The sequence below is a fragment of the Heteronotia binoei genome, chromosome 1 (assembly GCF_032191835.1).
Source record: "Heteronotia binoei isolate CCM8104 ecotype False Entrance Well chromosome 1, APGP_CSIRO_Hbin_v1, whole genome shotgun sequence".
In the NCBI taxonomy this organism is placed as follows: domain Eukaryota; kingdom Metazoa; phylum Chordata; class Lepidosauria; order Squamata; family Gekkonidae; genus Heteronotia; species Heteronotia binoei.
In genome coordinates this window covers 196,489,599-196,514,162 of record NC_083223.1, presented here as the reverse complement: position 1 = coordinate 196,514,162, position 24,564 = coordinate 196,489,599, and the positions used below count along the sequence as shown (strand labels likewise).

The 24,564-nt window shown below is 41.6% G+C and overlaps 1 protein-coding gene across 2 annotated transcripts; it reads right to left on the bottom strand.

Moving 5' to 3' along the window:
• Positions 1-3,123: 3,123 nt before the first annotated feature.
• LOC132576722 (toll-like receptor 5) lies at positions 3,124-23,966 on the bottom strand. 2 transcript variants are annotated; one of them, XM_060246084.1, is made up of 2 exons: positions 23,755-23,966; positions 3,124-5,843 (listed from the first exon to the last, which is right to left on the bottom strand). In XM_060246084.1, the coding sequence occupies exon 2, from the start codon at positions 5,829-5,831 to the stop codon at positions 3,255-3,257; it is 2,577 nt and encodes an 858-aa protein (XP_060102067.1). In that variant the 5' UTR covers positions 5,832-5,843; positions 23,755-23,966; the 3' UTR covers positions 3,124-3,254. The 2 variants fall into 2 exon arrangements, with proteins under 2 accessions (XP_060102067.1, XP_060102068.1); XM_060246085.1 differs by lacking the exon at positions 23,755-23,966 and adding an exon at positions 23,394-23,501.
• Positions 23,967-24,564: the final 598 nt, after the last annotated feature.

The following is a 24,564-nucleotide window of genomic DNA, read 5'->3' as shown; positions in this document are numbered from 1 at the left end:
TCATTTCCTCCCCGCAGACACTACAGTGGTTACCAGTCAGGTGCTGTGTTCAATTCTAGATTCTAACTATAATGTGCACAGCCATTAATGGCATTGGACCCACATACCTGCAGGACCACCTCTCCTCCCACATTATGGAATGATCTGCTGGAAGCTTTTAGGAAGCCCCCAAGCTTTTATCATTTCACAAAATATGCAAACCAGAATTGTTCTGGGGGGCATTCTTATAAATAAAGCTGTGGTGTAATGAATCAGCTTGGGAACTTTTCTTTTCCTTTCAGTTCTTTAGTCCAATTCTTCATTGTGTTTTATTAAAAAATCTTTGCTGTTGGACTCAAATATTATCATATTTTGTTCTTCATAACAATACAATATCAGGCAACCAAAGGATCAACAGATAAACCATGTTTGAGAGCAAGCATCAACACATTTAAAAGCTCGTAACTAATCTATATTTAGGGTTTGTAGAATCTTTCGGGATCAAGTGCTGTGTTCTACTGGAGAAAGTTTTCCTTCCAGACGTTTCGTTCTCAGCTGCGGAGAACATCCTCAGTGGCGTTGCAGCCGGAGCAGGCGCTCAGACCTTCTTGGCTGCTGTGCATTGAGTGGGGCCAGGGCTGCTGGAGAGCTGCTATTTCTAGGCTGGAGGGGGTGTGATGAAAGGGCAATTAGTTTGTGGATGTGCCCATTGTTTGGTGGGGCTTCCTGGAAGGGTAGTGATAAGGAAACTGGCTGTTGAATGTGACCATTGTACCGTGTTAATTGCTGGGAGGGTTGGAAGGGGTTTGAAGATAAGGAAGATGGTTGTTGACTGTGCTGATTGTTCTGTGGAATTTGCTGGTTGTTCTGAGACTTTCTGCAATTTATAGTCTGTAGAGTGTTTTGCAGAGCTGGGTACCAAGATTGGTGGATGAAAATGCCTTCTTCCTTTCTGTTAAAATTGTGCTGGTGTTTGTAAATCTCAATAGCTTCTCTGTTCAGGCAGGTATGATAATGTGAGACCGTAGAAGGGACTTCAGTTCTTTCAAAGTGGATGACGTGGTCTTTCATCACACCCCCTCCAGCCTAGAAATAGCAGCTCTCCAGCAGCCCTGGCCCCACTCAATGCACAGCAGCCAAGAAGGTCTGAGCGCCTGCTCCGTCTGCAACGCCACTGAGGATGTTCTCCACAGCTGAGAATGAAACGTCTGGAAGGAAAACTTTCTCCAGTAGAACACGGCACTTGATCCCGAAAGATTCTACAAACCCTAATGATGTTACCAGCCGTGAAAACCTGAAATCTTTGATAATCTATATTTTTCATATATTTTATATTTATTCCCATGCAGTCATTCCAGTGAATGATTGTTAGAAGAAATAAATCTCATATTATAAAGAGATCCTACAGCCTTACCTGGTGATTTGGATAAAGAAATGCAGAGCTGGGTATCATCAGTATATTGATGGTAACATATTCAGAAACCACAAATGATTTCTCTCAGGCGCTTCTCATACAGATTAATAGCATGGGTGATAAGACTGAACCATCTGAAACCCCACAAAGCTGTCCCTTACATCAACCTTCTGAATCTTGACCACAGGAAATTATTGAAACCAATCCAAAGCGCATCCTTAATCCCTACTTCTACCTCCAAACATCTCAACAGAATAGCATAGTACTCTATCAAAGGTTGCTAATAAGTTAAGAAAAATCAGCAAAGAGTATCAATACTCTTTGTCTGCACTTAGGCAGAGCTAATCTTCACCAGCACCATCTTCATCCCATAGCCCAGCCTGAAAGGGGTCTAGGATACATGATTTATGCAAGAAGGTCTAGGGATGCTCTGCAGCTACGCTTTCTATCATTTTGCCCAGAAAGGGCAAATTAAAGATGCAGCAATAGCTGGCCACATTATTTTCCTCTACTGTAACAGACAGTAGAGTTTTAGTGCACAAGGAGAGATGCCCTGGATCTGTGATTGATTCAAAATGGGTATTAGAGACTCTTTATATGCATTCTGGATCAGCAAGATCCTACCACGTAAGTGGTAGCTTTTACTGATCCTGATGCCATCCATCATAGTAACTAGTTCAAAGTGATGAATAAAGGGGCTAGATGCTGTGCTGGGGATTTCTAAATTGGATTCCACAATCGAGAGATGCATGCATTCCCCCTCCTCATTCAGCCTCCCAACCTGCATGGCTATCCCATGACCTTTGGAATAAACTTTCCTGGGGCTGAGGGCACCTTCTGGTGATGGACCACATGATTCAATTCATTATTTATCTACATACATAACTGTTTCACAAGATCACATGTTCAAAATTGACACTTCTAAGGTAAAAAACTCAACCTGGCTTTGTGAAATGAGTTTCCATGATTCCTACTATCAATACCAGTTATAGCGTTAGCCAGTTTGGAGGGGAGGAGACTGATACACATGAAACAGTGACCAGCACAATTGTCACAGTAGTAGCTTCCTTGGTTTTTTTAACAATTTAGTTGGTCCTAATATATTTTTTAAAAAATAATAATTTTATGTAATAGTCTTCAAGGCTAACCAAAACAATTGTGCTACCTATGATAGGTTTTTTTTTAAAAATAATGTATATTAAGAAGATGATAACGGCAAGCAGAGGAAACCAACAGTGCTGAACATTTAAAAGGGCACACTGAAACATGGGATAAACTTTCCAATGTAATCTAGGCTAGACAAAGCCTATACCATTTGTAACAAATCTACAGAAGTAATGAAATTGCTTTTCAACTAAGACATCCAATGATTATTCATCTTTAAAACAAGAGCTTATATTAATCAGACCCATGAAAAGGCAGTAGCCATGTTAATTAAGCAAATCACAAGGTTCCTCTTATATCGCACACAGACTTCTGGATGGCTGAAACCAATTTCATCAAGCAAGAGCTGGACATGTAGCTTTGCACTTGGTGGTGAAAAAGAAGGACTAAAGATCACAGAAGTGTGCACATAGCCATTTCAATGCAGGATTTGCCTTGCTCATATCGGTTGCAGTGAGAATGGAGAGAAACTACCCCCCTACCACAAGTGCAGCTTTAACAGTATTAATGCACATGGTTCCCACAACCCCAGGAATCATCTTTCCATGGTAAGAAAGTGCTGGCTAATATGAACTTGGAGGAGGGAAATAGCAAAAAATTGCATCAGCTGACAGATCACTGGATCCAACCCAATGTGTCTGAAGAACTGGCATTTTCTTTGGAGAAGAATACAAAGTTAAACCAGTCAACTGTCCAATTAAAAACCAGTTATAGTTTGCAGTTCTAGCATCCTGGATTTCTTAACTGTCTTCTCTTTTAATATTTGATGTGAGAGAGTGTTTAAAAACCACTCCACATCTTGGTCATCTGCAGGCCACCTCAAGTAGTGACCCCTTTGCATATAGACTCTAATTGGCTGGTATTTCAGTAGCTGATACTGAGAAAGTGATCCCGCTACCACCATAATGAGGACGTCTTTCAGATCACAAAAATATTGACTCTGAGCAAAATTAAAGGCTTCTACACACCAGCCATCTTTGAGGAACTGCTTTGTCACAACACAGATAGTCTTTTTACTATTCCAAATGGCATCACGAATGTTGTCTATATGATCCTCCCCTGGTAGGAAATCTCTGTGTTCAAAACAGAGAGTAAATCTGTTTTTGTCAGAGTACTGGATATCAAGGTGCTGTATCAAAGATTTTTGGACCCACTCAAAGTCTGTGCTGCAGTAACATAAGTAGGCATCGTATCTATGTACCTTTCCATCCAACTGTGGCTGGGGATTCTTTAAGAATGCTCTTGTCACAATCTTATACCACATAAAACAAGTCCCTCTAAAGCGCGTAAAGATCACCCCCACCCCCAAGAGCACTGTCACAGTAACACAGGTAAAGATAAAGAGCGCAAACTGTAGCTTCTCCAGCATCTTGTCTTCATCACAGTCATCTACAGAAAGTGCATAAAGAGAAACACCAGCTAGAACAGGGGGTCCAAAACAAAACATTTCATTTTGTGATCCAGCTATAGAGACATTGGTTTGGTTTAGCCACACAATCAAACTGCTTAAAGGGCAGTCACAGTAATATCTGTTAAAGGTGAGATTCAAATAGTCAAGAGTGGTAAAGAGGTCAGGATTAGGGTAAAGCAGCTGGTTTGATGATAAGTCAAGACTCCTCAAGGTCTTAGGGAAGGTGCCATGTGAAATGTAAGTCAACAGGTTAGATGACAAGTTAAGTCTCTCCAGTGATACTAGGCCACTAAAGATGTCCTCTGGAAGGAAACTAAGGTAGTTATTATTGAGATGGAGGACTTGAAGCTTGGAAAGTGCTTTGAAGACATCCAAACATAACTTGCTCTCCCATACAAGCCTTAACATATTGTTGCCCAGATCCAAGTAGATTAATTTATTGTTTTCAGGTATAGTATTATTATATTTAAAGCAATTAGATAACCGATTATATCTTAAAACTGCATACTGCAAATCTGAATATTGGAGAAGTTTGTAGAGGTAACCCAGATTTTCCAATCTATTTTCACTCAAGTCAAGGAAGATAACATCTATAGCATTTATTTCAGACCCCATCCGGTTGCTGCTTAGCAGAGCGTACAAGAGATTTGGTGGGAGTGAGTCTATTTGTTTTAGGGCATTATCTCGGAGATCCAGTGTCTGAAGTTTTAGCAAATCTTTGAATGGGCCTTGAAAAATCACCCCAATATGATTATTTTTCAAATCTATATAAATTATGTTATCAAGTCCTTCAAAAACATTATCCAGGAGTTCACCTAGTAGATTATAAGACAGGTTTAGATATTTCAGGCTCCTGAGACCAAAAAATGCTGATTTTTTAATCTGGTTTACTTTATTATTGTTAAGATCAAGCCACTCCAGAGCAGGAAGATACTGGAACACATAGGACTTAAGTGAAAAAATAAAGCCATTCGAAATATCAAGTAAGCGAAGGCCTCTTGTAGCAAGACTAGCAAACGTATCACTGTCTGGATCCTTGAGGTTACCAAAGCCATATGAAGCTCCCATTGTGTGATGAGAGAGCTTCAAAAACTGAACTGGCACTCCCTGAATAGCCTTCAAGAATTGCTGTGTTATAGCTACATCCCAGCCATTGCTACTGATGTCCAATGTTTCAATGCTAATATTCTTGAAAGGATTCCCACAGATTGGCCAGTCTACTGGTTTTCGGCTATACAGTCTATTAGAATCAAGTTTTAACAGTGTAAAATCTTTTCCTTGAAAGCTATCAAGATCTCCTTCACATATGGTTTCAATATGGTTTAATTTAAAGTCCAGAATCTTCAAAGATGTCATGTTGTAAAATAAAGGGTGAGGATGAAGTCGAGTGATGCCATTGAGAGAAAGATCCAGATATTCCAAAGAGACCAAATCTTGAAAGTAATATCCTTCCAGAATGGACTCTGTCAATTTATTATAATACAGCCTAAGTGTACTCAAGTTCAACAGGCCCACAAAAGCATCTGGGTCCAGATGAATCTCCCAATTGCCACCTAAGTCCAGTAACTGAAGGTTTGGCAAGTTTTTAAAAGCCTCTTTTCCTATGGTTACAGGAGAAACTGACTGGGATCCAAGGAACAAGTTCTGCAATTTTTCCAACAATGGGAAAGAGTTGACATTTACTTCTGTGATGCAATTGAAGTTTAAGGAGAATGTTACAACATCTTCAGGCACAGATGGAACTTGAGTGAGGTTGCACATGTCATAGTATGCAATGCTTCTTTCCACTGAACACCTGGGAATTGCAAGTATCTCTCGGCATACAAGCAACATGCCAGTGAGAAATATCAGGTGATGCAGCATTGTGGTTTTGTCCTGGAGAAAAGGGAAAAAATGGTTAGAAATGGCTGTCACAAATTCCATACTTTATCCCCACTGGAAAGTTCAAGTGCAAAGTATGTTAGAGCGGGTGTTTTGACCTCTGCTTTTCCCAGTTCCGCCTTTCATTGGTTAAGCAATAACAGAGATAATCAAAACTGAACTTCATGATTTGCCATCAGTCTGGAAATTCTCTTAATCAGGATTTTCCAAGCAGAAGGATAAACTACAGGCAAAATAGGCAATAAAGCCATTTTTAAAAAATGAAAAGTGGACTTTTATTGTGAGTGGAGACTGAGTGAGCCAAAGTCCTCCCTACATGGTGCCTTCTCCTGCAGTCACAGATGATGGGTCAAGCAGGTTCTCTGAACCCCCAAATTTCATTTTTAAAAAGTGTCTAGTTCCCTCCCTTGCAGATACGCCTATTTCCTTATATCTCCACAAGATAAGACACTAGAGATTTACGTTTTTAAATGAAAGCTGGGAATTTAAATAATGTAGTTGGTCTATCATTACAACAGTGTGTGCATATTTTAGTGCTGTTGCTTTAAAAAAATGAAACTACTTTTCATCGAAGCAGGAGGGAGGAGAGAGAGTAGTTGGACAATAACTACAATCCAGTCATCAAAAAGTGTGTCTGGAGAGGGGTGGGAGTGGGTGGTACAAAGAAAGCTGACAGAAACATTACACATGAGGGGAAAGGCTATTTAAAATTGGCCTCCAAAAAAACTCAGAGAAAGAGTGGTATATTTGCATCAGGGCTTTTATTTTTCTTTGTACCACCTTTTATTGCTTTTACCTATTTCACTATCACACTAAAAATTTTACAACCCACTTGTTTGTTCTTGAGCACTTACAATAAACTTATTGTTATACTGCCTGGGTCCACATGTCTTTTCCGTCACAAATAAAAGGGACTTGCTGAGAAGGAAGGGCCCTCCCAGACAGCCCAGTACCAGAGTGAAGGCAGCCTGTAGAGGTCCTCCCTTGTCTCCTGCCTGTGACAAGGCCCTACAGCCCCATAAACTGAACCAAGGGAGCAATGACTCAGGAAAGCTCATACCCCGCCACAAATTTTGTTAGTCTTTAAGGTGTTACTGGATTCTTTTTCTTTTCTACTGTTACAGATGAACTAACACGTCTTGATGGGCAGTCTTCGCAGTGGAGGACGGTAAGCAGTGGGGTGCCGCAGGGCTCGGTACTGGGTCCCATCCTCTTTAACTTGTTCACAAATGATTTAGAGTTGGGAGTGAGCAGTGAAGTGGCCAAATTTGCGGATGACACTAAATTGTTCAGGGTGGTGAGAACCAGAGAGGATTGTGAGGAACTCCAAAGGGATCTGTTGAGGCTGGGTGAGTGGGCGTCAACGTGGCAGATGCGGTTCAATGTGGCCAAGTGCAAAGTAATGCACATTGGGGCCAAGAATCCCAGCTACAAATACAAGTTGATGGGGTGTGAACTGGCAGAGACAGACCAAGAGAGAGATCTTGGGGTCATGGTAGATAATTCACTGAAAATGTCAAGACAGTGTGCGTTTGCAATAAAAAAGGCCAACGCCATGCTGGGAATTATTAGGAAGGGAATTGAAAACAAATCAGCCAGTATCATAATGCCTCTGTATAAATCGATGGTGCGGTCTCATTTGGAGTACTGTGTGCAGTTCTGGTCGCCGCACCTCAAAAAGGATACTATAGCATTGGAGAAAGTTCAGAAAAGGGCAACTAAAATGATTAAAGGGCTGGAACACCTTCCCTATGAAGAAAGGTTGAAACGCTTAGGGCTCTTTAGCTTGGAGAAACGTCGACTGCGGGGTGACATGATAGAAGTTTACAAGATAATGCATGGGATGGAGAAAGTAGAGAAAGAAGTACTTTTCTCCCTTTCTCACAATACAAGAACTCGTGGGCATTCGATGAAATTGCTGAGCAGACAGGTTAAAACGGATAAAAGGAAGTACTTTTTCACCCAAAGGGTGATTAACATGTATATATATTTGGCCGCTGTGTGACACAGAATGTTGGACTGGATGGGCCATTGGCCTGATCTAACATGGCTTCTCTTATGTTCTTATGTTCTTATGATCAAATAAATCCAGTTTACTTTAACATACGCTTTTTAAATAAACCTAAATTTCCCTTTTTTATGTAACAACCAGTGTCTAAAGTCCATTTCTTTCCAGATGGTAGTGAGCAATTGTTAAAACAGAGGAGAGAACTTTGCTTTGTAAGTGGAAAAGTGAAACTAGGTGAAATCAAATCAAGCAACAAAGCAGTGTAGTTTTATGGAAACCTTTACCCTACTGTGAGACAAGAACAGAAACTACAGATGGAACAAAATTGAAAGAAACTGGGGCACTGAAAGAGGAGCAAAATGCATACATCCAATAAAATTTAGAGGATACTGGAAGAAAATGAACATGGTGACTTACAAGGAAATACTCTTGAAACACTTAACATTGAATGGAAATTGAAGGGGAAAGTATTCTAGATATCAAGACTCCAGCACCAATACTTTCAAAGCCAGTATTAAGTGTCTGTACACTGCCACAGTGGATAACAGTTGGAAACTATTTTGAATATTACAGTGCCAATGCCAAACATAACCCAGGCAGTTTCCTTAATGACCACCCCCCAGAGGCACTGAAGAAAAGGGGTTGAAAAGCACTAAGCATTGCGTAAGAATGTGATTTAACAGCAGCAATATGCCATTTTTTTAAAGGAACAAGAGGATTTAGAGTAGAGATGAACAGGGGGCAACTGGATTCCCTTCCTCCACTTATTTATTTATTTATAAATTTGGCTTATAGACTACCCTCCCCTGTGAAACAAGGTTTAGGGTAGTGTACAACAGTTGTACAAGTACATCCAGATCAAATTAAAAACAGTAAACAATATAACAGTATCAGATGGCCCTAAAATGAATTCGTTTTATCATGACCCCATGGGGGAGAGAAAAAAGGGAGCCAGGCAAGATGGAAACCACTGTGTCCTCAAGCACAGGTCTTGTGGAACATCATTCAGGAAGCTTTCTTCTTCAGATCACTCCTCATACCAAAAATCACCAGCATTGATTGTGTAGGCCTGCTGTGGGATGCTGAAGAGAGTTTGGCTATCTGGCTGGTGTACCAGATGCCTAGCACACCAGCAGATACCCTGTCACACCTACAGGAGGCAGTATCAGGATTGGCTTTGGAGTTTCTCAGGCTTTCAGTTCCAGGGGACTTCAACATCCATGCCGATGAGGCCACCTCCTCACAGGCTTCAGATCTAGTGTCATCCATAGCAACACTGTGACCCTCTCAATTTGTATCAGGCCCTATGTGTCAAGCATCGGTATTTTGAATAATCAAGCTATTGTTTAAATCAAAGACTTGCTTTACCGATAATCCAATACTTGCCCAAGGAATGATACCTTGGAAGTGATACAGTAAATTACATAGCATGGCATTTTAAAGGCTACTTCAAAGACAAAGTTCAGATAGCTTCAAAGCATAACATACAGATGTTAATTGCATAGACAGTTCAAAGCATACTATCAACTAGCCATTTGGAAACTACAACATCTCTCGATTCCCACACATTCCTGGCTTGCAGATATGTATGGGAACTTGGGGGAGGTACTTCTACTTTACAGTATGGAGATTACTTGCATATCCTGCATCCTTGAGAGTCCACAGGTGGGGGAAGCTTTGAAGAGAAATCTTTATTCAGAAAAGGGGAATAGTTAAGGGGGGGGGGGGAAAGAAGTATGAACAGGGCTTGCAAAACTACCCTCTTCCAACAAACTTATAGGGAACTCTGAATGTGACATCTAGCCATCTGGATAGACATCCCACTGAATGTAGCACCTTTAATTTACTATGGTTTTATAATTTTTATGTAACTTTTAAATTGTATTTTAACTGTATCTTTTATGAATTGTATATAACTGATCATGGTATATACCATGTCCTGTTAGCCGCCCTGAGCCTGCTCCGGCGGGGAGGGCGGGATATAAATAAAACTTATTATTATTATTATTATTACCAAATACATACTAAATCAATACTAGAAATATCACACTTGACACTATGCACTAAGTAGACCATACCTTGGATTTTATCTTTAGGGTGGGGATAAATGTGGCTCTAGATGCTATTGATGCAATGCTATGGTTTGACCACTTTGCTCTGAAGACCTGACTAAGCATCCCAACCCTTCCCTGCTTAGGCAGCAAACTGATTTATGCTTGTCAGCAGAGACTGATGGATCCAAGTGGTTTCCAGAATGCTCTGCAGGATCTGATTGGATGTGCTGATAAAGGACTGGTATAACTGTCTCCCTGAAGCCATTGACAAAATCACTCCCTGATGCCCTCTTCACTCCCTCACCAAACTAACTCCGTGATATATTTTAGAGCTATGAAGAATGAAATGGGTGCTGACCCAGTTAGAGAGAGTGTGGAGGTAAACTCGTGATGAAGCTACAAGAACATGTTTATGAAATCTGTTGAGATGGCAGTGAAGGTCATAAAGAAGGAATGACACATTCAACTCTAACATTCTCGCCACAGGTGCAGTATGTTCTAGACAATTCTTGAAAGCCAAGTAGAAGACATACCTATCTGGCAAAATGGAAAAGGTTCTCTGAATTTGTGAGTAACAAAGGACGTGATCCTGAATCTATTCCCTTACAGTTTGTGTTTTCTTATTTAGTATTGTAAGAGTGTTCGGGTCTTAGTTTTTTTTTTATTAAAAGTGCAGCAATTTCAGCTTTCCATAACCAAGTAAATGGAAGCTCCCTGTTTTCCCATAGACTGTCAAAGCAGTTTCTAAAAGGCCTCCTTCATCTTCATCCTCCAGTTAAACCAACAGTGGCACTCTGGAGTCTCTCACTAGTCCTGTCCCAGTTGATAGAGAAAACATTTGAACCTCTGGCTGCAACACCACCCCATCTCTTATCATGGAAGACAGCCTTCCTTGTGGCCATAACATCTGCAAAATGGTTGAGTGATCCTGTTGCATTTTGCTCTGATCCTCCGTACACTGCATTCCACATGGATAAAGTTGTTATGCGTCCAGATCCATCGTTTCTTCCGAAAGTTGTTTCTGTTTTTCATCTGTCACAACCAACAGTTCTTCCAACATTCTTCCCAAACCCAGTTGATGAAGCCCAATGTTTGTTGTATACCCTAGATGTACGTAGAGCCCTTTTATTCTATCTTGATTGTACTAAAGTTTTCAGGAAAGACACAGCTTTATTTGTTATTTATGGTGAACCCCACAAAGGATACAAGGTTTCATCTCAACCCTTGGCCAAATGGATTGTATCAACCATCTCACTCCGCTACAAGCTGGCCAAGCAGCGTTTGCCTACTCACCTGCATGCTCACTCTACCAGGGCTGTGTCTATGTCAATTGCTTTCATGGGTGGCTCATCTGTTGAAGACATCTGTGCAGCTGCCACCTGATCTTCTAAGACTACCTTTGTTTCACACTATGCTCTGGACATAAGAGCTCGACGAGATGCATCATTTGGGCAATCGGTTCTACATTCCATTTTTGCTTAACTTCGTTAAGAACATAAGAGAAGCCATGGTAGATCAGGCCAATGGCCCATCCAGTCCAACACTCTGTGTCACACGGTGGCAAAAAATGTTATATATACACACACACTGTGGCTAATAGCCACTGATGGACCTCTGCTCCATATTTTTATCTAACCCCCTCTTGAAGGTGGCTATGCTTGTGGCTGCCACCAGCTCCTGTGGCAGTGAATTCCACAGGTTAATCACCCTTTGGGTGAAGAAGTACTTCCTTTTATCCGTTTTAACCTGTCTGCTCAGCAATTTCATGGAATGCCCACGAGTTCTTGTACTGTGAGAAAGGGAGAAAAGTATTTCTTTCTCTACTTTCTCCATCCCATGCATTATCTTGTAAACCTCTATCATGTCACCCCGCAGTCGACGTTTCTCCAAGCTAAAGAGTCCCAAGCGTTTCAACCTTTCTTCATAGGGAAAGTGTTCCAGTCCTTTAATCATTCTAGTTGCCCTTTTCTGGACTTTCTCCAAGGCTATAATATCCTTTTTGAGGTGCGGCGACCAGAACTGCACACAGTACTCCAAATGAGACCGCACCATCGGTTTATACAGGGGCATTATGATAATTTGTTTTCAATTCCCTTCCTAATAATTCCCAGCATGGTGTTGGCCTTTTTTTTATTGCAAACGCACACTGTCTTGACATTTTCAGTGAGTTATCTACCATGACCCCAAGATCTCTCTCATGGTCAGTCTCTGCCAGTTCACACCCCATCAACTTGTATTTGAAGTTGGGATTCTTGGCCCCAATGTGCATTACTTTGCACTTGGCCACATTGAATCGCATCTGCCACGTTGACGCCCACTCACCCAGCCTCAACAGATCCCTTTGGAGTTCCTCACAATCCTCTCTGGTTCACACCACCCTGAACAATTTAGTGTCATCCGCAAATTTGGCCACTTTACTGCTCACTCCCAACTCTAAATCATTTATGAACAAGTTAAAGAGCATGGGACCCAGTACCGAGCTCTGCAGCACCCCACTGCTTACCGTCCTCCACTGCAAAGACTGCCCATTTATACTCACTCTCTGCTTCCTATTACTCAGCCAGTTTTTGATCCACAAGAGGACCTGTCCTTTTACTCCATGACTCTCGAGCTTTCTAAGGAGCCTTTGATGAGGAACTTTATAAAAAGCTTTCTGGAAGTCAAGGTAAACAACATCTATCGGATCTCCTTTGTCCACATGTTTGTTCACCCCCTCATCAAAACGTAGCAGGTTAGTGAGGCAAGATCTTCCCCTACAGAACCCATGCTGAGTCTTCCTCAATAACCCGTATAATAATAATAACTCAATAACTTATACATGAGCAGTTAGCCATGGAATAATTGACTGAATCCATCAATTGTTATTGCTGTTATTTAGGAAGGAAGGAAGGAAGGAAGGAAGGAAGGAAGGAAGGAAGGAAGGAAGGAAGGAAGGAAGGAAGGAAGGAAGGAAGGAAGGAAGGGAGGGAGGGAGGGAGGGAGGGAGGGAGGGAGGGAAAAGACTTACTGACAGAGGGGGGGGAGTGGGAAATAAAGATTCCCTCTAGCCAGTGCCTTTTCCCCTTTATTACCCCACACCTCTGTCCCATGTGCCTTCTCCCTTCTCCATTCACCCCTCTGCCTGTCTCTCAGCCCTCCCTCCACCCCATTGCTGCATCCCTCTCCCCCTCGGCCTTTGCCCCACCCCCGGGCCAGCCCTCCTCCTGCTATCCTTCCGCTTCGCTCCGGCTGGGCGCAGCTGCTGGGGATATCAGGGCTGCTGCTGCTTCAGCTACTTGGGCCTGGGTGTCACTAATTCTGCTCCCCCCGCCATTGCAGAGACCATCGGGGCTGACTGCAGCTCTAAGAACATAAGAACATAAGAGAAGCCATGTTGGATCAGGCCAACGGCCCATCAAGTCCAACACTCTGTGTCACACAGTGGCAAAAAATGTTATATACACACATACACTGTGGCTAATAGCCACTGATGGACCTGTGCTCCATACACTGTGGCTAATAGCCACTGATGGACCTGTGCTCCATACACTGTGGCTAATAGCCACTGATGGACCTGTGCTCCATATTTTTATCTAAACCCCTCTTGAAGGTGGCTATACTTGTGGCCGCCACCACCTCCTGTGGCAGTGAATTCCACATGTTAATCACCCTTTGGGTGAAGAAGTACTTCCTTTTATCCGTCTTAACCTGTCTGCTCAGCAATTTCATCGAATGCCCACGAGTTCTTGTATTGTGAGAAAGGGAGAAAAGTACTTCTTTCTCTACTTTCTCCATTCCATGCATTATCTTGTAAACCTCTATCATGTCACCCCGCAGTCGACGTTTCTCCAAGCTAAAGAGTCCCAAGCGTTTCAACCTTTCTTCATAGGGAAAGTGCTCCAGCCCTTTAATCATTCTAGTTGCCCTTCTCTGCACCTTCTCTAAAGCTATAATATCCTTTTTGAGGTGCGGCGACCAGAACTGCACACAGTACTCCAAATGAGACCGCACCATCGATTTATACAGGGGCATTATGATACTGGCTGATTTGTTTTCAATTCCCTTCCTAATAATTCCCAGCATGGCATTGGCCTTTTTTATTGCAAACGCACACTGTCTTGACACTTTCAGTGAGTTATCTATCATGACCCCAAGATCTCTCTCTTGATCAGTCTCTGCCAGTTCACACCCCATCAGGCACTGCCAAGCCCAGCCAGGGAGGCTGCACCAGGAGGACGTGTTGGGCAGGACTGCCCCCACTGCTGCTCCTTGCTGCTGCATTGGGGCCCCACTGGGCTTGCCGCCAACTGTGAGGAATGGGGATGGTGTGCACCCAATGGGACCCCAACACAGCAACAAGGAGCAGCAGCAGGGGTGGTCCCACCCTACACATCCTCCCGGCGCAGCCTCTCTGGCCAGGCTCAGCAGCGCCTGATGAGAGTTGCAGCCAGCCCCGATGGTCTTTGTGATAGCATGGGGGAGAGGAGCAACACCCAGACCCGAGTGACTGAAGCAGCAGAAGCCCCAACGTCCCCAACAGCCTGTGCCCGGCCAGAGCGAAGCGGAAGGATAGCAGGAGGAGGGCCGGTCTGGGGTGGAGCAAAAGCCGAGGGGGAGAGGGAGAGGGATGTAGCAATGGGATGGAGGGAGGGCATGGGCAGTGTGGCTTTCTCTATGGGAGGCATCCATGGCCCGGTATAGATGCGGCCATGGCCCGGTACTGGGTCGGGACCCGGTAAATGGGAAACGCTGGCTTAGAAGATACACTTGAGCTGGCAATGCCTGCTGATATCTCAGAGGCCAGAAGATGGCATTCAGTACTTAGGTGAAGGGATTGTCTAAAGCAGGGGTGTCAAACTCATTTGTTATGAGGGTCGAATCTGACATAAATGAGACCTTGTTGGGCCAGGCCATGTCAGGCTGGGCCGTGTGTGCTCCTATTTAAGATCAGATAGCAGAGAAACTTTATAAAGGACACTCAAACACAATTAAAGATTTTTTTCTTTTAAACATAAACTAAAACATGCTTAAAACATTAGCACTAACAGAAGCAATTGACATTCAAAAGGGTACAAGACAAGGTTTCCCATTGTTACCATTTCGTTTTATTTTATGTTTAGAGAGACTGAATAACCAGATAAGAGAAGATACAAGTATCAAGGGAGCAGTGGTAAAAGGTGAACAATACAAATTGAGAGCTTTCGCAGATGACCTGGTTTTTATATTAGAACAACCAATAGACTCAATTGACTGTCTTATAAACAAAATCACTCAATTTGGTTACGGGCAGGACTGGAGATTAACTACCATAAAACAAAATTTCTGACAAAGAATATGAAGATAGAACAAACTCAATCTATTCAACAAAAATCAGGGTTTTTGTATGAGAAAAGAATCAAATGTCTAGATGTACTTATCTCAAACAAATGCAGTAGTTTAAAAATAGACAATTATGATAAATTACTCTAAGAAATTAAAAAAGACTTGGAAAAATGGCATGATCTGAATCTATCCTTAATGGGAAGGATAGCCTCAATAAAGATGAATATCCTGCCAAGACTATTATTTCTATTTCAAACTATCCCAGTACTTTTAAATAGTGGGTTTTTTCAAGATTTGAATAAGATGGTCTCTAAATATATTTGGCAAGGCAAAAAAACAAGAATTAAACTAAAGATACTGCAAGATTCTAAACTGAGAGCAAGTATGGGTCTTCCAGATTGGCAATTGTATTATAAAGCTTCTGTGCTCTTGTGAATAAGAGACTGGATACTATTGAATTATAAGAGACAATTGCTGTTAGAGGGACATGATCTTAATTTGGGCTGGCATGCGTACCTATGGTATCAAAGACTTGAAGGACATTCCTATTTTAAAAATCATTGGTTCCAGAAATCTTTTTATTACGCATGGTCAGGATTAAAAACGAGAATTTACCAGAAAATTCCAAGATGGGTATCCCTAGTGTAAGCATTCACCCATCCAAATCTTTTAAAACCTAATCAGAGTTATAGATACAATGACTTGTTGGTAAAAGATAATCAACTGAAAACCAGAGAAGAGTTAGAAAGCATGGACATTAAAATGAGTTGGTGGTTGAGAATGCAAGTTGAATCTAGGTATGCCAAAGACAAGACGACAGGCTTTAATACAGAACAATACCCATTTGATAAAATCTTTCTAGGCCCTTAAGAAAAGCTAATCTTCAAATTATATGCATACCTACTATAGATGAAGATGCAAGATGAGGTAGTAAAAGATTGTATGGTCCAATGGGCGAAAAACTTCGGTCATAATATTATGTTAGAAGAATGGGAGAGATTGTGGAAATTCAATATTAAATTAACCAGATCAGTAACCTTTAAAGAAAATTTGTATAAGATGTTTTACAGATGGTACATGACTCCACAGAAGTTGTGTAAGATGTATACTAATATGTCTAACAAATGTTGGAAATGTGCTAAACAGGTGGGTTCTTTTTATCATATGTGGTGGACATGTGAGATGGTGAAGGACTATTGGAAAATGGTCCACGAATTATTACAGAAGATCATGAAGACACAGATTCAATTCAAACCAGAACTATTTTTATTGAATATATTTCCTGAGGACTATTCCAAAGAGATGAGACATTTGTTGGCGCATATCAACACAGCAGCCAGGATTTTGTTGGCACAGAGAAGGAAACTTCAGGGAACTCCCACAAGAATGGACTTGGTGGGAAAAATTCTGGAAACAGTGGAGTTGGTCTACTTATCCCAGCTGTTGGCTGGGAAATCTAAGGAAGATGCAAGAAAATGTTGGTTGAAATTCTATACTTGGAGGACTTCCAGGGTTGGAAAATGGCGAGCTGAGTTGCTTTCCCTAACGAGGACAGGCTGGCACTTCTGTTCAGGGTAGTAAAAGGCAAATTAATGCCTTCTGCCTACATTTCTCAGCTAGAGAATTGTCCAAGATATGCACAGATACTTTGAGGAGACTTACTTTGGCTGAAAGGGAGTCCCGGGGGGGGGGGCTCCTTTGAGGCTTTGAGGGATTGCCAGAGAGAAGTTGCATATTCATCGTCTGCAGAAGTTTCCAGAGTCATCAATTTGGAATAAGCTCGACAGGATCCAAACCTTCTTTTACAATTTTAAACATCTAATCTACAAAGGACTGGTGTTGATTTGGATAAACTACGGAAAAAAGGTACTGATTGCTATCTCTTCATTCTGGGACTAATTAAAGTTAAACAAAACAAAAGTAAAAGGTGGGAGTTGGAAATACTGAAAGCCTGAAAGGCAAAGAAGATAAGGGGCTAAATTTACAAGTTACTTTTAAAATGGTCTACGGAAGATGAAGTAGTGAAATCTCAAATGATTAAGTGGGCAATTAATGTAAATAAAGAAATACAGATGGAATATTTGTGGAAGAACTCTATGAAACTCTCAACATGTCAGAGTATTAAAGAAAATTGTTTTAAGATGATGTACAGATAGAACTTTAATCTGCGGTTTAAACAATTTTATTAATGGTAAGCAAGAAAAAATACCAGAGAAATGGGATTAGATTGTAAAAGTTATGACATGGAATGAAATGGACAAGTTAACAAGAACCTTAAGAGACTATGATTTAGAAATATTTAAGATGGAGTGGGAAAAGTTCAGAAGATACATAAAAAAAGACTGGAAAATAAAAGGACATTGGACAATTTTTGATAATGACTAAGTATAAGAGGGAGGAGGATATTAATTTTGGTTCTTATTAATTAAGGGTACCTTTAATATTAAGATTTTAAGTATACAACACCAGCGGGGGTCAAGTAACGGGGGGAGGGGTGGGGAGAAAGTAATATATGGGTTAGATAAAAAAGTAATTATTAATGATGTAAGAAATTGAAATTTATTACCATATGTTACTAATAAAATTGTTTGAAACAGAAATTCTATACTTGGTTAGCTACTCAAGACTCTTAAGATTCTCTGGTAATAACTTATATCTCCTTTTTCCTGTATTTTATACTATAAGATTGCTTTTGTTGGAAATGTCAAATTGAACAGGTATTTTAACAAGAAGATTTACAATACAAAATTTCAAAATGTTGATGATGTAAACCTAAAAGATAATATGTGACAACTTATGTATTTTAGAAAGTATAGTTGATGCAGATTTGTATTTCATGAAAGTACTTTATATGCAGACTAAGACTGATGTATACTTTAATTTCTTATTCCCCCTTACCTTCAACTTCTAGAAAATTAATAAAATCCTTTAAAACCAAAACATTAGCACTCATTGGTCTTAAAGGTGCTTTCTTTGTATTTCTCTGATGGGATCCAGGGAACTGGGCAGAGAAAGCTCTGGCTCTTTCCTTCCTTTTGCAGGGGACCAGGAGGGGGAGAAGCCTCATTTAATAGAGAGGCTTGACTGAGTAGCTCTGCTGTGTGATTGAGAGAGCCTGGCAAAGCAATCTCTGCCTCTCCCCCCTTCCTCCCCAAGGGAGGAGCCTCAGACAATGGAGAAAACAGGGGTTTTGCTCTGTAGCTCCTGTGCAATTGAGCAAGCCTTGCAAAGCAAGCTGTGATGCAGAAGGAAGCAAGAGAGAGGGAGAAGGAATCAGATGACAGCCAGCTGCTTAGGGGCCTGATAGGAGCCCTCCGGGGGCCTCATTTGGCCTCCAGGCCACATGTATGACATCCCAGTCTAAAGCTTGGCCCTTCACATCCCTAGTGCCAAAAGCAGAATTATGTAAACTAATTTATACAAATACTTCTGTACTGGTTGCAGAACTGAGCTTTCTTTAATTCAGAATTTAATTACACAGATGCAGAAATTCATTTTTCTCTCCAAGTACACACAGTCCAGATCAAATCATATACCATTAATTGGGCTGAATTCAACACACACAACAATGTAATTCACAAAGCACCTTATTTTAAAAGGTGAAAGTTCTCTGGAAATCTGCCTCAAATTTTGAAAATTACAAGGATCAGCATTAACCCATTCTGAACCACAAATGAGTTCTGGGTGGGGAAGGTAGCACTTTCAAAGATACCTTTTCTGAATAAGTTAAAGGGATATACAATTTGTTTTGCTGCTGTTTCTAAGATACAGACTGTTCATGAAAACTGCTTTTTATGTATAAACACGTTTAACAATACTAGGAAGTCCCTTGTTAAGTGCACCATATGGCAACACCCAAAAGAAACAAAGTTGTACTTCCCCCCTCCCAATTACAAGGATGTTACCTCTCAGTAGTATGTTGAAAAACCAGTTAAGACCACTCTCCATTTTAATTAAACATGAATGGAATCCAGGGTTTTCCTTTATGTTTTAAAGTAAATAGACCTCCCAACAGCTGCCCTTTTCTAAATACCACCTTAAACTTTCATGTGTTTAATGAATTTAGCCTTAAGACAGCCAATTAGGCCACTTTAAACATCAAACAATGTGTGGTGATACAAGATTAAGCAATGATTGTCCTCAAGAACTACTGCAATATAGAAGAAAAGATGGGTCTGCAGCCAATCCTATTTTTAAAAATCATGTTTTTGAAGTTTTCAATTTCTTTTTTATTTCATACTAAAATTCGACTACTTTATTTCAGCTCAGTTCAGTGTGTTTACCTTATTTTCACTATTTCTGATTTTGTTGGGCAGGTTCTCCTTTTAAAATTTAATTCCTTTGTCCACCTAATGCTGTAGCACAAAGGTAACATAACTACTAACTATTGGAAGCAGGAATCAAGTGATTTTGTATTTCTTTTGCTTTTGTCATTACATACAACTGGACACACGTTCTTCCTTCTATCAAGTATTTTTCTTATTGCCCACAAGAAAACTGACATTATGGTGAAGGTAGGAAACAGTAACTACATCATACAATCACGTGAACCTTCAAATGAAGTCAAAAGACTCAGATACAGAAGTTGATGTTTCTACAAACCTACAAGAATTCCAGGTTTGATGGGGGGGGGGCGGGATCTGACAATTTAAAAAAAATCATGTCTGACTGAAGCCTCATATTTATCCAGGTATAGCCCCCTGGTATGTATCCAGGTATGGCCTCACATTTATCCAGGTATGGTATTGTAAAATGAATGTGCATGGGCTCTTTATTACAAAGAGATGTAAGCACTTTCATGGAGGATGTATGTGAGTTCTCTGCAACTTGTAAAATAGGTGGGGTGGACACATTGTGATGCACCCAGGATTCAAGATGTTGTCTCAGGTCTTAGTCTGACACACTAATCACTACACTGTGCCAGCTCACATGGAAGCAAACTTCCATCCTTAAATTGAGGCATCTGGCAGACACTGGGGAGTTTTGATATTGTGTTATGATAAATATTACTGAAATGCAATGTGTAGCTTGACATGACTAATTCCATTTTGAGCATTTGCTACTAAACCTGAAACAGAGGCCTTGCATATCAAAGTAGAGGCAGAAATGTTACTAACCCCTGCTGTGAATTCCACTTCATAGTACTAACAAAAGCAACAATCCTTTGAAGATAGCATGCCTCAAGGAGAGCCAGCAAGGCTCCTCCATGAGAAAGGGAACCACAAGAGATAAGGGGAAGAGAAGGTGTTACATGTATCCTAGAAGTGTGAGAATGTAGTATTGTTTAGAAATCCTTTGATGTACACTGTTTAAAGCATTGCTTTTCCCACCAACTGGCATCAGTTCCAATGCTCCTTTGTCCAGAACCTTGAGATATCAAATAAACGTCTTAACATTGTAACAAATGGAAGTCTGTTTACTTTGAGCCTCCATTGTCTGACAGCATCTCCTTTCCCAGTCCTGCACAGACCTGTCAAATCCCTACTTGAGAGAGGGATAAGAGGGTCTGACACTGACCGTCAATTACTCGACATGCCATACCTGCACAGTTGAAACAGCTGCTACCACCATAGGACAATGACTGGAAAAGAAGAGAGGGGATTTACTCTTTTGCTTTGGTTTCAGTTTCCAAAGACAGGAGAGTTTGCTCCCTGCATGGCCACATGGAAAGCCAAGTAGCCCAGAGTTAAGTCTGTGTCCATAGCCAAGCTGAGGGAATGAGCTCCATGTTTTGCTAATTCGTCAGCTGTGTGGTCTGAATCCCTATCAACCCCTAGGCTTGGACCCTGTGACAACCTTACTTCTCTCCAGCCAGTGCAAAGGCTTTAATTCCCTATGGCACTCACTTCCTCTCCTCCTAGCACTTCCACATCCACAACATCAACATTTTTCAAGGAACCCTCACACAAACAGAAATGCAGCAGATGTGAGCATAACAGAGGAAAGCCTCCACCCACAACAGCCAGAGACAACTGCAACAAAAATGGTCATATGATCCAGTTTGAGAGCCAAGTTTTGTGTAGTGGTTAAGTGGTTCTCCTTTGGGAGAACCAGGTTTCATAGAACAGAATAACAGAATCACAGAGTTGGAAGGGACCTCCAGGGTCATCTAGTTCAACCCCCTGCACAATGCAGGAAATTCACAACCTCCCCCCCCAATTCACAGGATCTGCAATGCTGTCAGGTTTGATTCCCCACTTCTCCACATGCAGCTACTAGTGTGATCTTGGGTCAGCCACAGTTCTCACAATGCTGTTCTTGAAAGAGCTCTCTCAGCCCCACCTACCTCACAGAGTGTCTGTTGTGAGGAGAGAAAGGAAAGAAGCCACTCTGAGACTATTTAAGACTATCACAACTTGTAAAATGGATCCACAAAGTTACTAGCTCTTAAAATGTTAATAGTCCACCTGTGTATACACAATAATATGATGTGGCAGTTTATTGACCTAAATGAGCTCCATGGGAAAAGAACCAACTTCCTTCAACATATAAACATTTTCAAAACAGAAAAGCCATGATGGATCAGACCAAAGGTCAATGTAGTCTAGCACCCTGCTTTCCCTTGTGGCCAGCCAAATTGTACTTGGATGTTTACAAGTAGAGATATGAAGGCCTAGGGGAGAGGAAAGATTGGGGGAGTTTCATTTTTTCCAAAGTCAGAAATTTGCTGGGAAATTTGGGAGAGCACTGGGGTGAGGAGAGTCTTATACTTTATATATATACTATATTTTCAAGGTTTTTTGTTTAGATAATTTTGGCAAAATGATGTATTTTAATTATATTATTAAATAGTTCCATGTTTTCAATATAAGCACAATGTATAAGCAAGCAGAACTCCAGCTATCCTCTCCCTCAGAATCTGGTAGTTCCCTTTACACATCCTAGTCAACAGACATTCTCCACAAATGTATTTATTTACATTACTTATAGTCCATCTTTCTCACTTGGATTCAAAACAGATTACACAAAAGGAGTCAATACAATCCACAGGATGGGATCTCCAATAAACATTGCAATAGGATTAAGACTGTAGAACCTACTAGACGTCTCTAAAAACAGAACTGAAGCAAAACATAACTATTAACATGACACATACAACGATGTCAACAGTACATAGTTTAGGATCCTAGTTTAGCAAGCTACACACACAATACAATAAATCATAGTCCTTAATAATTTATCCAAATAACCTGGTGAATCATTAGTACAGTGCAGTCCTATTGCCTGCATAGAAAAGCCCTTTTGAATAATTCTGTCTTGCACAGTTTGTGGAAAGCCAGGAGAGTGGAAGCCTTCCTGACCTCCTTGGGGAGGCCATTCCGCAAGGTGGGGCCACAATGAAGAAGACATGTGTACATGCAGCTTTGTCTGGTTCCCTGATAAAGGCCTATGAACTAGTGGCCAAGCCATCACCATATTAATGGCAGTGAATCCAATAATTATGTGGTATATAAATAAATATTTATTTTTGGCTGTCATGGATCATCTGCCTATCAATTTCATTCATTGATCCCAAGTACTTTAAGCCTTAACTTGTACAGAGGGTGCTCCAAGCCCTTGACAATTTTTTTCTGCACCTCTCTTCTACAATAACCTCCCTCCCTCCAAATGAGGTGACTAGAAATGTGCATAATATTCTGAATGCCAGCACAGATCTACATAAGGGTGCATGAGATTTTATTTTCAATGCCGTGCATAATAATTCGGTAGTGCAGAATGTGCCTTTTTGCACTACCACTCCAGACTGAATTGATGTTTTCATCAATTATACACACAACTGCAAGATCTTTTTTCTGGTTAGTCACCTTTCAGCATATAATCAGATAATTTCCTTCATGCCTGGTCAACTGCAGCAGGTCGTGATTTGTCACGGTCAGCCAAGGTAGGCAGACAGAATGAAAACTTAAAAGATGAGAATACCACGTGCTCTTGCATTATTCATTCTGCTCTTACCGATTAACCTAACTTGTTCGTCATAAGGAAAACTTGTAATTTTTTCAAAGATGGCAGGAAACCATGTTAGCCCATAGAATGCTCAGCTGCGAACACGACAGGATGCCCTACAAAGGTAGCTCATAGCCACGCGCCTCGCACCCATCCTGCGCCTCAGCCTGCTAGACCGTGACCCCGATTTGACCCAAAACACACACCTCTTCCCCCACCCCGGGCAAGGTTACTGACCAGCTCCGAGCAGGAGTAAGCGCCTTCCGGCTAGGTGTGCTAGGGCCCATCCACGCCTACATTTCCATCCTAGCACATGCAGTCGCGGAACAATCACACTTCCCGGAGGCGCCGTGTGTTTCGTCCCAGTCCAGGCAGAAGTCTCCACCCCCCCTCTTCCTTCCCTGCGCCTTTCCCTGGGGCGAAAATCGCGGCGGAAGAAAAACGGCCTTTAGGGGACCTAAAAACCAAACCGGGCCCTGCCCTTCAGAATCCTCCCACCCTTCAGGGAGGCGAGCGTCTAAAAAGCTGCACGTTTGTCGTGGAGAGAAGCGAAAAGTCCCTCCGAAAAGCTCCTGTGGGGGGAGAGAGTCTCTTTTACCTTAGTTCCGCGGTAGTTTAGTCAGACGATCGGAACTGCCCCAACTCCCCGCTCCCCATTACCCAAATCTACAGCAGTAGTCCTGACCAGGACGCTGAGCCTGAGAAGAAAGGCGAGCTACTCGTTACAGAAGCAAAGGAGGACCTTGGACTACTCTCGTTAAACAGCGACCACTTGAGCGACGTTCTCAGATAAAGGTGTTCGGTGAATGCGCTGTTTCCTTTTGGCGGCAGCTGGTAATCCAGGCGTCAGGCTCTTAGATTTACACAATCCACAATCATAGGTAGGGTTGCCAAAATGCAGGCATGATTTCCAGACTACTGAGATAGTGTAAGGAGAATACAAGGGAAATTGAGCTGCCTCCCCACAAATCCTTGAGGATTAGGGTTGCCAATCCCCAGGTGGGGGCAGGGGATCCCGAAATGTCTGTTGGGAACTCTGTTATTCCCTATGGAGATTTATTCCCATAGAAAATCATGGAGAATTGATCCGCGGGTATCTGGGGCTCTGGGGGGGGGCTGTTTTGGGGGGTAGAGGCACCATACTTTCAGTATTGTATCTATTGCCTCTCCCCAAAATACCCCCCAAGTTTCAAAAAGTTTGGACCAGGGGGTCCAATTCTATGAGCCCCAAAAGAAGGTACCCTTATCCTTCATTATTTCCTATGGAAGGAAGGAATTGAAAAGATGTGCCGTCCCTTTAAATGTGATGGCCAGAACTCCCTTTGGAGTTCAATTATGCTTGTCACAGCCTTGATCTTGGCTCCACCCCTAATGTCTCCTGGCTCCATCCCCAAAGTCCCCAGATATT

Coding starts and splice junctions, on each gene's coding strand:
- LOC132576722 (XM_060246084.1), bottom strand. CDS start 5,831: ATGCTGCATCACCTGATATTTCTCACTGGCATGTTGCTTGTATGCCGA.